Below are 12,294 nucleotides of genomic sequence, written 5' to 3'. Positions count from 1 at the left end.
ATAGTATTTAATGACAAAAGAAAGACTCCACCAAGAGGATATAACACTTACAAATACATATGCATCTAACACAGGAGCACAAAAATACATAAAACAATTATAAACAGACCTAAAAGGGGAATTTTAACAGCAACACAATAATAGTAGGGCACCTTAACACCCCACTTACATTAATGGATAGGTCATCCAGATAGAAAACCAACAAAGAAATAGTGGAATTAAAAAACTAGACCAGATGGATTTGATAGATAGATATAGAACTCTCCATCCAAATACATCAGAATATACATTCTTCTCAAGTGCACATGGAACATTCTCAAAGATAGACCATATGCTGGGAAACAAGGCAAGCTTCAATAAATTTAAAAAGATTGAAATCATATCAAGCATCTTTTCTGACCATAATGCTATGAAACTAGATATCAACTACAAGAAAAAAGCTGGGAAAGTCACAAATATGTGGAGCCTAAACAACATGCTACTGAACAACCAATGGATCAATGAAAAAAATTAAAGGAGAAATCAAAAAACACCTGGAGAGAAATGAAAATGAAAATACACCATGCCAACTCATATGTGATGCAGCAAAAGTGGTCCTAAGAGGGAAATTCATAGCAATACAGGCCCACCTTAACAAATAAGAAAAATCTCAAATAAGTAATCTTAAACTATATCTAATAGACCTAGAAAAAGAAGAACAAAGGCCAAAGGAACAGAAGGAGGGAAATAGTAATTAGAGTAGAAATAAATGGAATAGAAACAAACAAACAAACAAAACAGTAGAAAGGATCAATGAAACTAAGAGCTGGTTCTTTGAGAAGATAAACAAAACTGACCAATCCTTAGCCAGACTCACTAAGAAAAAAAGAGAGAAGGCTCAAATAAAAAAAATTAGGAAGGAAAGAGGAGAAATTACAATGGATGCCTCCAAAATACAAAGGATTATAAGAGCATACTATGAAAAACTATACGCCAATAATTGGACAATCTAGAAGAAGTGGATAAACATTTAGACTCATACAACCTCCAAAAACTGAATCAAGAAGAAACAGAGAATCTGAATAGACCAATCACAAGTAAAGAGATTGAAACGGTAATCAAAAACTCACAAAAAACAGAAGTCCAGGATCAGATGGCTTCTCTGGAGAATTCTACCAAACATTCAAAGAAGATTTAATGCCCATCTTCTCAAACTATTCCAACAAATTGAAGAAGATGGAACACTTCCTAACTCATTCTATGAGGCCAACATCACCCTGATCCCAAAGCCAGATAAAGACAATACAAAGAAGGAAAATTACAGGCCAATATCTCTGATGAACATAGATACAAAAATCCTCAACAAAATATTGGCAAACTGAATACAGCAATACATTAAAAGGATCATACATCATGATCGAGTGGGATTTATACCAGGGACACAGGGATGGTTCAACATCTGCAAATCAATCAATGTGATACACTACATTAACAAAGGGAGGAATAAAAACTACATGATCATCTCAATAGATGCAAAGAAAATGCAAAGAAAGCATTTGATAACATCCAACATCTGTGTATGATCAAATTCTCAAGAAAATGGGTATAGAATGAAAGCACCTCAACATGATAAAGGCCACATATGACAAACTCACAGCCAACATCATACTCAATGGGGAAAAACTGAAAGCCATCCCTCAGAGAACAGGAACACGACAAGCGTGCCCACTCTCATCACTCTTATACAACATAGTATTGGAGGTTTTGGCCAGAGCAATTAGGCAGGAAAAAGAAATAAAAGGAATCCAAATAGGCAATGAAGAAGTGAAACGCTCACTGTTTGCAGATGACATGATTTTATATACAGAAAACCCTAAAGAATCCATCAGAAAACTATTAGAAATAATAAAAAACTATGGCAAAGTTGCAGGGTAAAAAAATCAACTTACAAAAATCAGTTGCATTTCTTTTTTTTTTTTTTAAAGATTATATTTTTCCTTTTTCTCCCAAAGCCCCCTGGTACATAGTTGCGTATTTTTAGTTGTGGGTCCTTCTAGTTGTGGCATGTGGGACGCTGCCCCAGCATGGCCTGATGAGCGGTGCCATGTCTGTGCCCAGGATTTGAACCAGCAAACCCCTGGGACACCAAAGCAGAGCACACGAACTTAACCACTCAGCCACGGGGCTGGACCCTCAGTTGCAATTCTATACTCTAATAACGAACTAACAGAAAGAGAACTCAAGAATACAATCCCATTTACAATAGCAACATAAAAAATAAAACATCTAGAAATAAATTTAGCCAAGGAGGTGAAACACTTATACAATGATGACATAAAGAAATAGAAAGACATTCCATGCACATAGATTGGAAGAATAAACATAGTTAAAACGTCCATACTACCTAAAGCAATCTACAGATTCAATGCAATCTCAATCAGAATCCCACAGACATTCTTCATGGAAATAGAACAAAGAATCCTAAAATTCATACAGGGCAACAAAAGACCTCGAATAGCTAAAGCAATCCTGAGAAAAAAGAACAAAGCTGGAGGCATCGCAAACCCTGACTTCAAAATGACTACAAAGCCATAGTGATCAAAACAGCATGGTACTGCCACAAAAACAGACACACAGATCAGTGGAACAGAATTGAAAGCCCAGAAACAAAACCACACATCTATGGACAGCTAGTCTTCGACAAGGGAGCCAAGACAATGGAGAATGGCAAGTCTCTTCAATAAACAGTGTTGGGGCCAGTCCCATGGCTGAGTGGTTAAGGTTGCACCCTCTGCTTTGGTGGACTGGGTTTTTACTGGTTCGGATCCTGGGCGTGGACCTAGCAGCGCTCATCAAGCCATGCTGAGGTGACGTCCCACGTAGCAGAGCCAGAAGGACCTACGACTAGAATATACAGCTATGTACCGGGGGACTTTGGGGAGGAGAAGAAAAAAAAATAAGATTGGCAACAGATCTTAGGTCAGGTGCCAATCTTTAAATTAAATAAATAAGTAAATAAATAGCATTGGGAAAACAGGACAGCCACATGCAAAAGAATGAAAGTAGACCATTATCTTTGGCCATACACAAGAATTAACTCAAAATGGATTAAAGATTTGAAGGTAAGATGTGAAACCATAAAACTCCTAGAAGAAAATATAGGCAGAAAAATTGGTCTCAGAAGGATCTTTTCAAATGCTCTGTCTACTTGGGCAAGGGAAACAAAAGGAAAAATAAACAAATGAGACTTTGTCAGACTAAAGAGCTTCTGCAAGGCAAAGGAAACCAGGAACAAAATGAAAAGACAACCCACCAACTTGGAGAAAATATTGGTAAATCATATCAGAGACATGTCAGAGACAAGGGCTTAATCTCCAAAATATATAAAGAACTCATACAACTCAACAACAAAAAAACAAATAACCTAATCAAAAAATGGGCAGAAGATATGAACAGACGTTTGTCCAAAGAAGATATACAGATGGCCAACAAGCACGTGAAAAGATGTTCAACATCACTAATAATCAAGGAAATGCAAATCAAAGCTACAATGAGATATCACCTTACTACACCCGTTAGAATGGCTATAATCACCAAGACGAAAAAGAACAAATGTTGGAGAGGGTGTGGAGAAAAGGGAACCCACGTCCTCTGCAGGGGGGAATGCACACTGGTGCAGCCACTATGGAAAACAGTATGGAGATTTCTCAAAAAATTAGAACTGGAAATACCATACAACCCAGCTATCCCACTACTGGGTATTTATCCAAAGAACCTGAAATCAACTATTCAAAGAGACTTATGCACCCCTATGTTCACTGCAGCATTATTCACAATAGCCAAGACGTGGAAGCAACCCAAGTGCCCATGACTGATCAATGGAATACGACTCAGACATTAAAAAAGACAAAATAGTCCCATTTGCAATGACATGGATGGACCTGGAGGGAATTATGTCAAGCAAAATAAGCCAGACTGAGAAAGACAAACAGCAAATGATTTCACCCATATGTGGAAGATAAACAAACACACGGACAAAGAGAACAGATTAGTGGTTAGCAGAGGGGAAGGGGGGTGGAGGGTGGGCACAAAGATAAAGGGGCGCATAGGTATGGTGACTGACAAATAATAACGTACAACTGAAATTTCACAATGTTATAAACTATTATGACCTCAATTAAATAAAAACAAAATTCTGATGCCAGGGTACACTCCATTTCAATGAAATCAGAATATGTGTGTGGGGGCGGTTAGGATCTAAAGATCAAGATATTTTAAATTGTCCCAAATGATTTCACAGGCGGCCAGGCTGAGAATCACAGTACCAGGACCAACAAGTACAATCACTTTATCTCTTTTGTTCCCATATCTCTCACATAATTTTCCCATAAGACAGCATTAAGGACCCTGACTCGGGGAGTCAACAAGCCTGGGAGTGGCCATGTGAGATTTGGCAGAGTAGTTAAACTTTTGAGGGCTTTACTTTACCATCTGTAAAATGGGGATAAAACCAGCCGCCTGACAGTGCTACTGTGAGGGTCACCCGTTCGACAAGTATCTCTTAAGCCTGCGCTCTGGGGATGGTTTCCTCCATGGAAGCATGCCCGGTTCTGGAGGAGAGGGTGCTCAGCCCAGCTGGAGAACACAGCAGGAGCTCAGTGAACCCACAGCCGCTGTCACTGCCAGGATCTTACCATGCTAGAATTATTGTGTGTCTCTCCCTAGACTTCACGGTCCCCAAAGGCAAGAACTGTCCATCTGAGCTCCCGCTTCCTACAGAGAGCAGGCCGGGCTCCACCCTCAGTTGACTGAGGACAAGAATGGACTTCCCTCTTTTCTGGGAGTCAGAGAGAGGCAGAGTGCCACAGAGGAAAGCCAGCTCCAGACCCTCAGGGGGGATCAGGAGGGCCGGGTGTGTCCCAGGAAGAAATGCTCTGGCCTTCGCCCTCTGTGGAGATATATACACGGTGATGGAGGTGTTGGCTCCATCACGCCTGCCCACAAGCCAGGCTGCCACAGCCAACGCCTTGGGCCACACAGAGGGGTCCTTGTTAACGCTGAAAGGGCCGTGTGTTTCTCTCCCTGCTGGGCCTGCCCTCCTCCCCGCAGCCAAAAGACACAGCCTGCATAGCAGCGGCCGCCCAGCCACATGGCACAGCGGAAACACCCGGGGCCGCGCCCTGTAGGGAGAGGCCAGGCCCTCCCACGGCTCCCTGGCAGTGTTCGCCTGGGCCCCGGCCTGTAACCAAGGTGATGACGCCTCTGTCTGTGCCTCTTTGGGTTTTTTAAGTGCTCTGAGAGGCAGAATTATTCTTCAGCTGAGAGTGGAGCCAACGCCCTGGGATTCCCCAGGAAGGAGACTGAGCTGTCCTGGTTCCAAGTCTTGGCACGCACCTTCCCAGAAAGCCCCTTGGAAACTACACTTCATCATCTGCGGGGTCCCCAATCTGGCTACGTCCCAGAAGAGCTGAAAGAGGCTTCTGCAGCGAGTGCTCTCCTCAGCATTTTGCGGGCTTTGGCCCCAAACTTCGTCTGCCCCCGCCTCCCCATTCCCCCCAGAGCAGGGCTCACATGCGGCTGCTGGGCGGGATCTTGCGGCCCTCCCGGAACCAGGTCACCTGTGGCCGGGGGAAGCTGGCGATGCGAGGGGCGCGGATGACGGCTGCCTCTCCGTGGGAGACGCTCTGGTGCTTCTCGCCCTCCTCGAAGCTCCCCATGTCTGCGGAGAGAAGAACGTAAGTGAGACTCCGGGGCCGGAGGTCAGCCGCAGAGGCTGCCCAGCTCCTGGGCTGGGAGCGGCGGCTGCAGAAGGAACACACGGGGCACATAGGATGACCATGCGGAAGGGGGACACCACCCCACCCTCAAACCCTATTGCCATGCTGTACCCTGCTCTGTGCTTTTGGGGTTCATATCCATTTATATCCAGATATCTATGAATCAATTGATTCATCCAACAACCATGAGAGGTAGGTCATTATTTCCTACATTTTACAATGAAAACACTGCTCAAATGGGCTCAGAGAGGTTCATTGACCTGTCCAAGGTCACATGGCTAGTAAGGGTCAGAGCCAGGCTTTGAACTCAGACCTCAGAGTCTGGCCTCAGGCAGAGTTGTCCCTCCTTCCCAGCCCTACAGTTTGGCAGGGGTTGAGATGTGAGGTGAAGGGCACGTCTTGTGGGGGGGGTCTCCCCTGCCCTTGGTGGGAGGGAAGGGTGGGTAGGCTGAAGAGGTGGGGGTCTTACATGCTCTAAACGGGTGTGATATGATTTCCCTCCTGTCTCCGGGTGGCAAGTGTGTGCGGGTACACGTCTGTGTGAACCTAAATACCTATTGCTCTTTCTGAAATGTGCCATCCCCCTTGGCAGGTAAGGAGGGCACACTGATTCCAGCTCTGATGTTCTGTCGCCAGGAGGGGAGCAGAGAGCAGTGGAGATGCAGCAGGAAGACTTCTGGTTGCCCACCTGCCAGCTGGCATCACAGTGGGTCTGATTCTAATGGAAGGGGCTTGGAGACGGGATGTGGGGAGGGGTGTTGGTACAGAGCGGATCACCAAGACTCTTGAGTGTTGATGTATACTTCCTCACTGCTCAAAGTGTGGTCCATGGACCAGCAGCACGGGCACTGCCTGGGTGCTGGTCAGCAATGCAGAGTCTCAGGCCCCACTCCAGATTTGCTGAATCAGAACCTGCATTTTAACAAGACTCCCAGTGAAGTGTGCCCACACACACGTGTGAGAAGCAATGTTTGTCCTCAGACTTGGCTGAGTGTCAGCAAGAATCACATACAGAGTTAAAGAATGCTCATGCCCGGTCTCACCCCCAAACTTCAGATTTCACTGGCTTGGGGTGTGGGTGTGGGCTGCCCGTCAGCATCCCCACATGCAGTACCGTTCAGACCACTGACACCTTGGTTTCGTTTCCCCGTGGCCCACTCGTTCCCTCCCTGACCGCGGGGGCCATGCCCTCAGCTACTTGGCCTCCTGCTGCCTTGTTATTTCTCAGCCCCTGGAATACCACCTGCCTCTTCTTCCTCTCCTTCACCCAGGAGACCCCAACCTGGCTGCACCTCAGAATCCCCTTTAATATTCCCAGAGGTAAGAACCTTCTGGGGTGGGTGGGACCTAGATGTGGGTATTTCTACACTGCTCAGGTAGGTCCAGTGTGAGCCAAGGTTGAGAACTACTGTTTGGGCTCCCACCTTACACTTTGGTGGCCTCAGAATCCCCTGGGCATGGTAAGCCCACAGACTTGCTCCCATGCTTCCTCTCTCCCGGGGCGCCGACAGGCCCGGCTCCCCGGCGCCTGGGTCTGAGGTCTTGATTCGCTCTCTGGAAGATCCAGCTGCACACCGAAGTTTGAGAACTACTGGCCGGCACTCTCACTTCCCAAAGCCCTCGGCTTCATTCTCTCCTCGCCTGACCTAATGGGTTTGACCTCAATCTCTCTGCAAAGACTGTCCGTCTGCCCTGGCTCTTCCTTGAGCCCTAACACCCAACACCCAACTTCCAACAGAAAACGTTGGGTATTCTTTACTTCCTCTCCATGCCCTCCTTCCTGCATTCTAAGTTCTGCTAATAGCTCCCCCTCCCATACCTGCCCAGAGCACCTAGGACCAAAGCCTTGGAGCCTTTCCTGGTGCTTCCCGTCCGGGTTCCCACAAAGCCCTTCGGCTCTTCCTCTGGAATATTGCTCTCAATTCCCAAGGCCCCTCTGTTCCCTTAGGTCCCACCAATAAGCTAGCCCATCACTCCAGCTGCATCGACTCCTTCCCCACATGGTCTCCTACATGGGATCCCCTCCCATCCATCTTCTGCACTCTCCTGATTAGTTTTTCTGACCATATCACCGACTTGCTCAGAACCTTTAGGACCTCCTTATTGCCCCAGGAAAGTTTAAATCCCTTTACCTGGATTCAAGGTCCCCCCCCGTCAGACCCCAACCAACCCTGGCTGTCTGAATGCCCGCACCAGGTCATGTGCCTCTCCCGTCATGCTGAGTTACATCCTTCTTCTCCCCTCAGGCCTCTGCCTGGAATGCCACCAGAACAAGCCATCATTTCCCAAGGCTCCACGGTTCAACAGCATCCCAGAGGGATCTGGCCAATTAAATATCTCAAGAAATAAAATGAGCTGTTGGCATCTTTGTCCTCAGTTTGACAGGCAGTGAATGTAATGGTAGGGGCCACTGAGAGCTGAGTTCAAATCCTACTGCTGTTACTTATAGGTATGACCTTGGGCAAAATTTTGGCCTTGCTGAGCTTGAATTCCCTCTTCTGTAAAACACAGTTAAGAAGAGTCCCTTCCTCACAGGTTACAGCCAGGATGACATGACATAATATGTGTGTGTATCAGGCTGCTTCTTTCCAGAGTGGCTGCGTCAATATTTCTCTCCCATCCAACAGGCTCTTCTTACATTATGAGTACCACTGCTCCCACAACAGGTGGGACTAGGTTCCCCCTCCTTGAATCTGGGGATCTGGGGGATTTGTCACTACTCCACCAATAGAATATGCTGGAAGTGACATTACGTGACTTCCAAGGCTATGCCATGAAAAGAATACAGCTTCCACCTGGCTCTCTCTCTCCAAACACTCTTGCTTGGAATCCAGCTCCCATGTCATAAGGAAGCTCCATCTAGCTCACACAGACATGGGCGGCCCACATGGGGAGGAGCTGAGGTCCCCAGATGACAGCCGGCATCAACACTGTAAGCGTGAACGAACATGTGAGCTCTCAGATAGTCTCTGCCCCCAGCCTTTGGGTCTTCCTGCTGAGCCCTCAGTGACCAAAAGCAGAGACAAGCTGTCCCTACCGTGGTCTGTCCAGACTCAAGACTCACAGAAGCCGTGAGCATAATCAATGCCTTCGTACACCATTACGTTTTGAGGTAATCTGTGATGCAGACATGGAAACGGGAAGAGTATATCAAAGTGCTGAAAAGCCTACCTACTATTTGTAGTACTAAAGTATTGGAATCCTATACAGCTTTCACAGTTTGATTACCCACCCTCACCCCCAAATAGAATTAAAGAGCAAGAACCTGTTGCATACGGACTGTACGTCAGTTTTCCCTCTAGGGAGATTTCACATTCTTTGTCTCATTCAATCTGCATAATAACACGACAAGCTCAACTTGAATAAATACACATTTTTTAGTTGTTTATTAATTTCTCCTACTTGGCTCTGTTTATAAAAAATTGCATCAATAAATCACGTTGATTTCAGTTCTTACCATGATTTTATACGTTTAAAAAACTCTTCCCAGAACTCTGAAGATATATTTGAACAATTTAAAGCAATTTCATGGTCACAGTGTCTCTTCCTCCTTCCTCTAGTTTTTTTAGCTCCATTTCGTCAGTGAGGAAATTAAAGCTCATGGAGATGGGGGCTTATCCTCCGTTAAGCAGTCAGGGCTGAGCGGGGCCCGCCCTCAAACCCCGCCTCCCTTGGCAAGGCCTCTCCGCCTCTTTCGTGACTCATGCTCTGCATTAAAATTCTCCACGCACATTCTTTATCTCTTTCTACTACATTGTAAGCTTCAAGAGGCCGTTATATTCATGAGAAAATCCCTACAAGACACCTGGCCTCCTCGTGTTCTGCACACAGTAGTTTCTCTCTAAACTCAACCAATGCCATCATGCAATGACTCTTTATTGAGCTCCTACTGTGCGTGAGGTAGGCTCTATGGTGGGGACTGGAGAATGACCTGCTCCTGCCCTTATGGAGCTTATAGTCTGGTCAGGGAGACAGGCATAAGCAAACCAACCCACAGACAAAGATTCAGTGACACTCTGTGACAACTGTTAGGAAGAAGGAACAGGGGTTTCTATGAAAGGCAGGATAAGGGGAACCTACTTTAGACTGGGAGGTGAGCAGAGGCTCCTTTTAAGCAGAGATATAAATAAGGAGTAGATGTTAGCTCTGTGTGTGTGTGAGGGGGAGGGCATGATGGTTCAAAGGGAAGAGAGTATGTGAAGGCTAGGAGGTAGGAGAGAAGGGTAGTTAGACGAAGGAAAAGAATGCCAATAGGGCAGGGTTGTAGGTTTGTTCAGTAGGTGCACGGATGTTTGGATGGATGGACGGATGGACAGATGAATGGATAGTTGGATGAGTGAAGGGAGGGAGGGGTGGAGGGAGGGAGGGATGGAGGGATGGACGATTGTATGCATGTATGGATGGATGTATAGTTGAACGAGTGGAGGGATGAACAGGGGAGAGAGGGAGGGATGGGAGGATGAAGGGAAGGAGAGATGGAGAGAGAGAGGGATGGATGATTGTATGTATGTATGTATAGATGGATGAGTGGAGAGAGCAAGGGATGGATGGAGACAGGGACGGGTGGATGGATGGAGGGATGGATGTTTGTATGTGTGGATGGATGGATGGTGGGATGGATGGAAGGATGGTGGGATGGATGGATGAAGGAAGGGCAGAGCTGGCCTTAGTCCAAGTTTTGCAGGTGACATTCTCCTCCACCTTTCCACCCCACAACCTCCCCACCTCACTGTGGCTCTTAGGCCCCTAGTACCCTCCCATTCTCTCCACTCCACTTTGTCAAATGGGCTTCCTAGGTCTGCTCAGGGAGCCCCTTGCCTCTGCTCACAGGGCCCAGGGAACAGGCCCGTATGTCCTAAACTGCAGCAGCAAGGGGCTGCTAAGAGGGAGTCCACTCAGTGCAGGAGAAGCTGAAGAAAAGGAGGGCCACACAGGGACAGGGGCTGGGGATCCAGGATCTCCCAGGACAACTCACTCACACTGAGATAAAAAGAGATAAGGGTTTATTTACTACACTTTTTCTCCAAGGTACATGCTTGCTAATACACCATGTTATGCCTTGGAGCACTGATCCAACTTTCCTAACAAATTCCCTCAAGAGCAAAAAAGTGTGGGCCTGCGGCACAGCTGGATGTGGCCTAAAAATTATTCCTGATGTCTTTGTTATATCCTAAGAGGTCTCGTAAAGCATACATTCTGCTTCAGAACATGTTCATTGCTTTTATTTATTTTTAAAACATTTTTTATCGTGAAATATGTCATGCACACAAAAGAGTGAATATAATTATATGTATAGTTTAGAGAAGAAGAATAGAATGAACACTCACGTACCTGCCACCCAGCATAAGGAATAGAACACTAGCAAACCTTGTCCCCCTCCCCATGATGTCCCTCCCAGTCACATCCCCTCCTTCCCCAGAGGTAACTGCCATCCTGAATGCGTGTCAATCACGCCATTGTTTTGGTTTTGTTTTTTCAAGTTTCACCACACATCCATGCATCCACAAAGAGTTGAAGGTTCATTTGGTCTGTTTCTAAGCCTTTATACCTGGGAGTTCTGCATCCTCTACTGTGATTTGCTTTTCGGGTGTCACCTTTTGTTTGGCACTCTGACCATGTCCTCACTCCTGGTTCAGGCATTTTCGCGCTGTGTGGGTGTCCGTGTATTGAGGGAGCCCAGTCCTGCTGTAGATGGGGTTTGTTTCCGCTGTTTTGCTGTCCTGCTGAGAACAGTCTTATGGGGGTCCCCTGGCTCACACGGCTAAGGGAATCTCCAGAGCATGTGCCTGACAACGGGATTGCTGGGGTGTAGGGGTGCACATGTTAATTTTACGAGATCATGCTGAACTGTTTTCCAAATTTGCACTAATTTCCCAATTCACACTCCAACCAGCAGGGATGGGAGCTCCTACCAATACTTGGTCTTGCTAGACTTTTTGGTTTTTGCCAATCTTGTGGGCATGGAATGGTATTTCATTGTGGTTTTGTATATTATGAAAACAATGCTTCTCTCTCTGATCAGATCCTATCTATGCCTCTGCCCACAACCATCCGTGACTTCCATGCATTCTGAGTAACATCTGAAGTGCTGACTGCATCCTAAAACACCACTGTCTGTCCCCACGCCCCACCTCCTCAGCCATATCTCCTTCCATTCTCTACTTCCCTCACTCTGCTCCAGCCACCCTGCCCTCAGACACCCAAGTCTGCTCCAGGGCCTTTGCACTTGCTATTCCCTGGCCTGGAAAGACCTTATCCCTTTGTATGCATGGCTCACCCCTTGCTTCCCTTGAGACTCTGCTCAGTGTCACCTCCTCAGGTGGCCTTCCTCAGCCACCATATCGAATAGGACCCCTGGCCCAGCCTCCATGTCTCTCACCTGCTTTCATTTTTCCTTATAACACTTTATTTTTCTGCGTGGGCCTTCTATACTCTATTATATATTCTCCTTTTAACTTCTGTTGCCCCTACTACTTTCCTCGAGGGGAGGGACGTGTGTCTTGGTTTTGTCCCCTGTGCCCTCACCGCCTAGGACAGA

At 46.6% G+C, this 12,294-nt stretch overlaps 1 protein-coding gene and 1 long non-coding RNA gene across 3 annotated transcripts in view; one reads left to right on the top strand and one right to left on the bottom strand.

Annotated features, from left to right (window-relative positions):
• Positions 1-12,294, bottom strand: part of SDK2 (sidekick cell adhesion molecule 2) — a 273,751-nt gene that overhangs the window by 100,680 nt on the left and 160,777 nt on the right. For both annotated transcript variants that reach the window (XM_005597218.4, XM_023652110.2), the window contains exon 4: positions 5,551-5,698. In XM_005597218.4, the coding sequence (XP_005597275.3) occupies positions 5,551-5,698 (148 nt within the window). The remainder of the gene's footprint in view (positions 1-5,550; positions 5,699-12,294) is intronic.
• LOC111775594 (uncharacterized) lies at positions 5,582-9,206 on the top strand. The gene is made up of 3 exons (XR_002811357.2): positions 5,582-5,714; positions 6,349-6,462; positions 8,003-9,206. It is a non-coding gene; the product is annotated as an uncharacterized lncRNA (long non-coding RNA).

The sequence above is a fragment of the Equus caballus genome, chromosome 11 (genome assembly GCF_041296265.1).
Source record: "Equus caballus isolate H_3958 breed thoroughbred chromosome 11, TB-T2T, whole genome shotgun sequence".
NCBI lineage: Eukaryota > Metazoa > Chordata > Mammalia > Perissodactyla > Equidae > Equus > Equus caballus.
The sequence above is the reverse complement of the archived record's forward strand: the minus strand, read 5'-3'. Positions and strand labels throughout refer to the sequence as shown.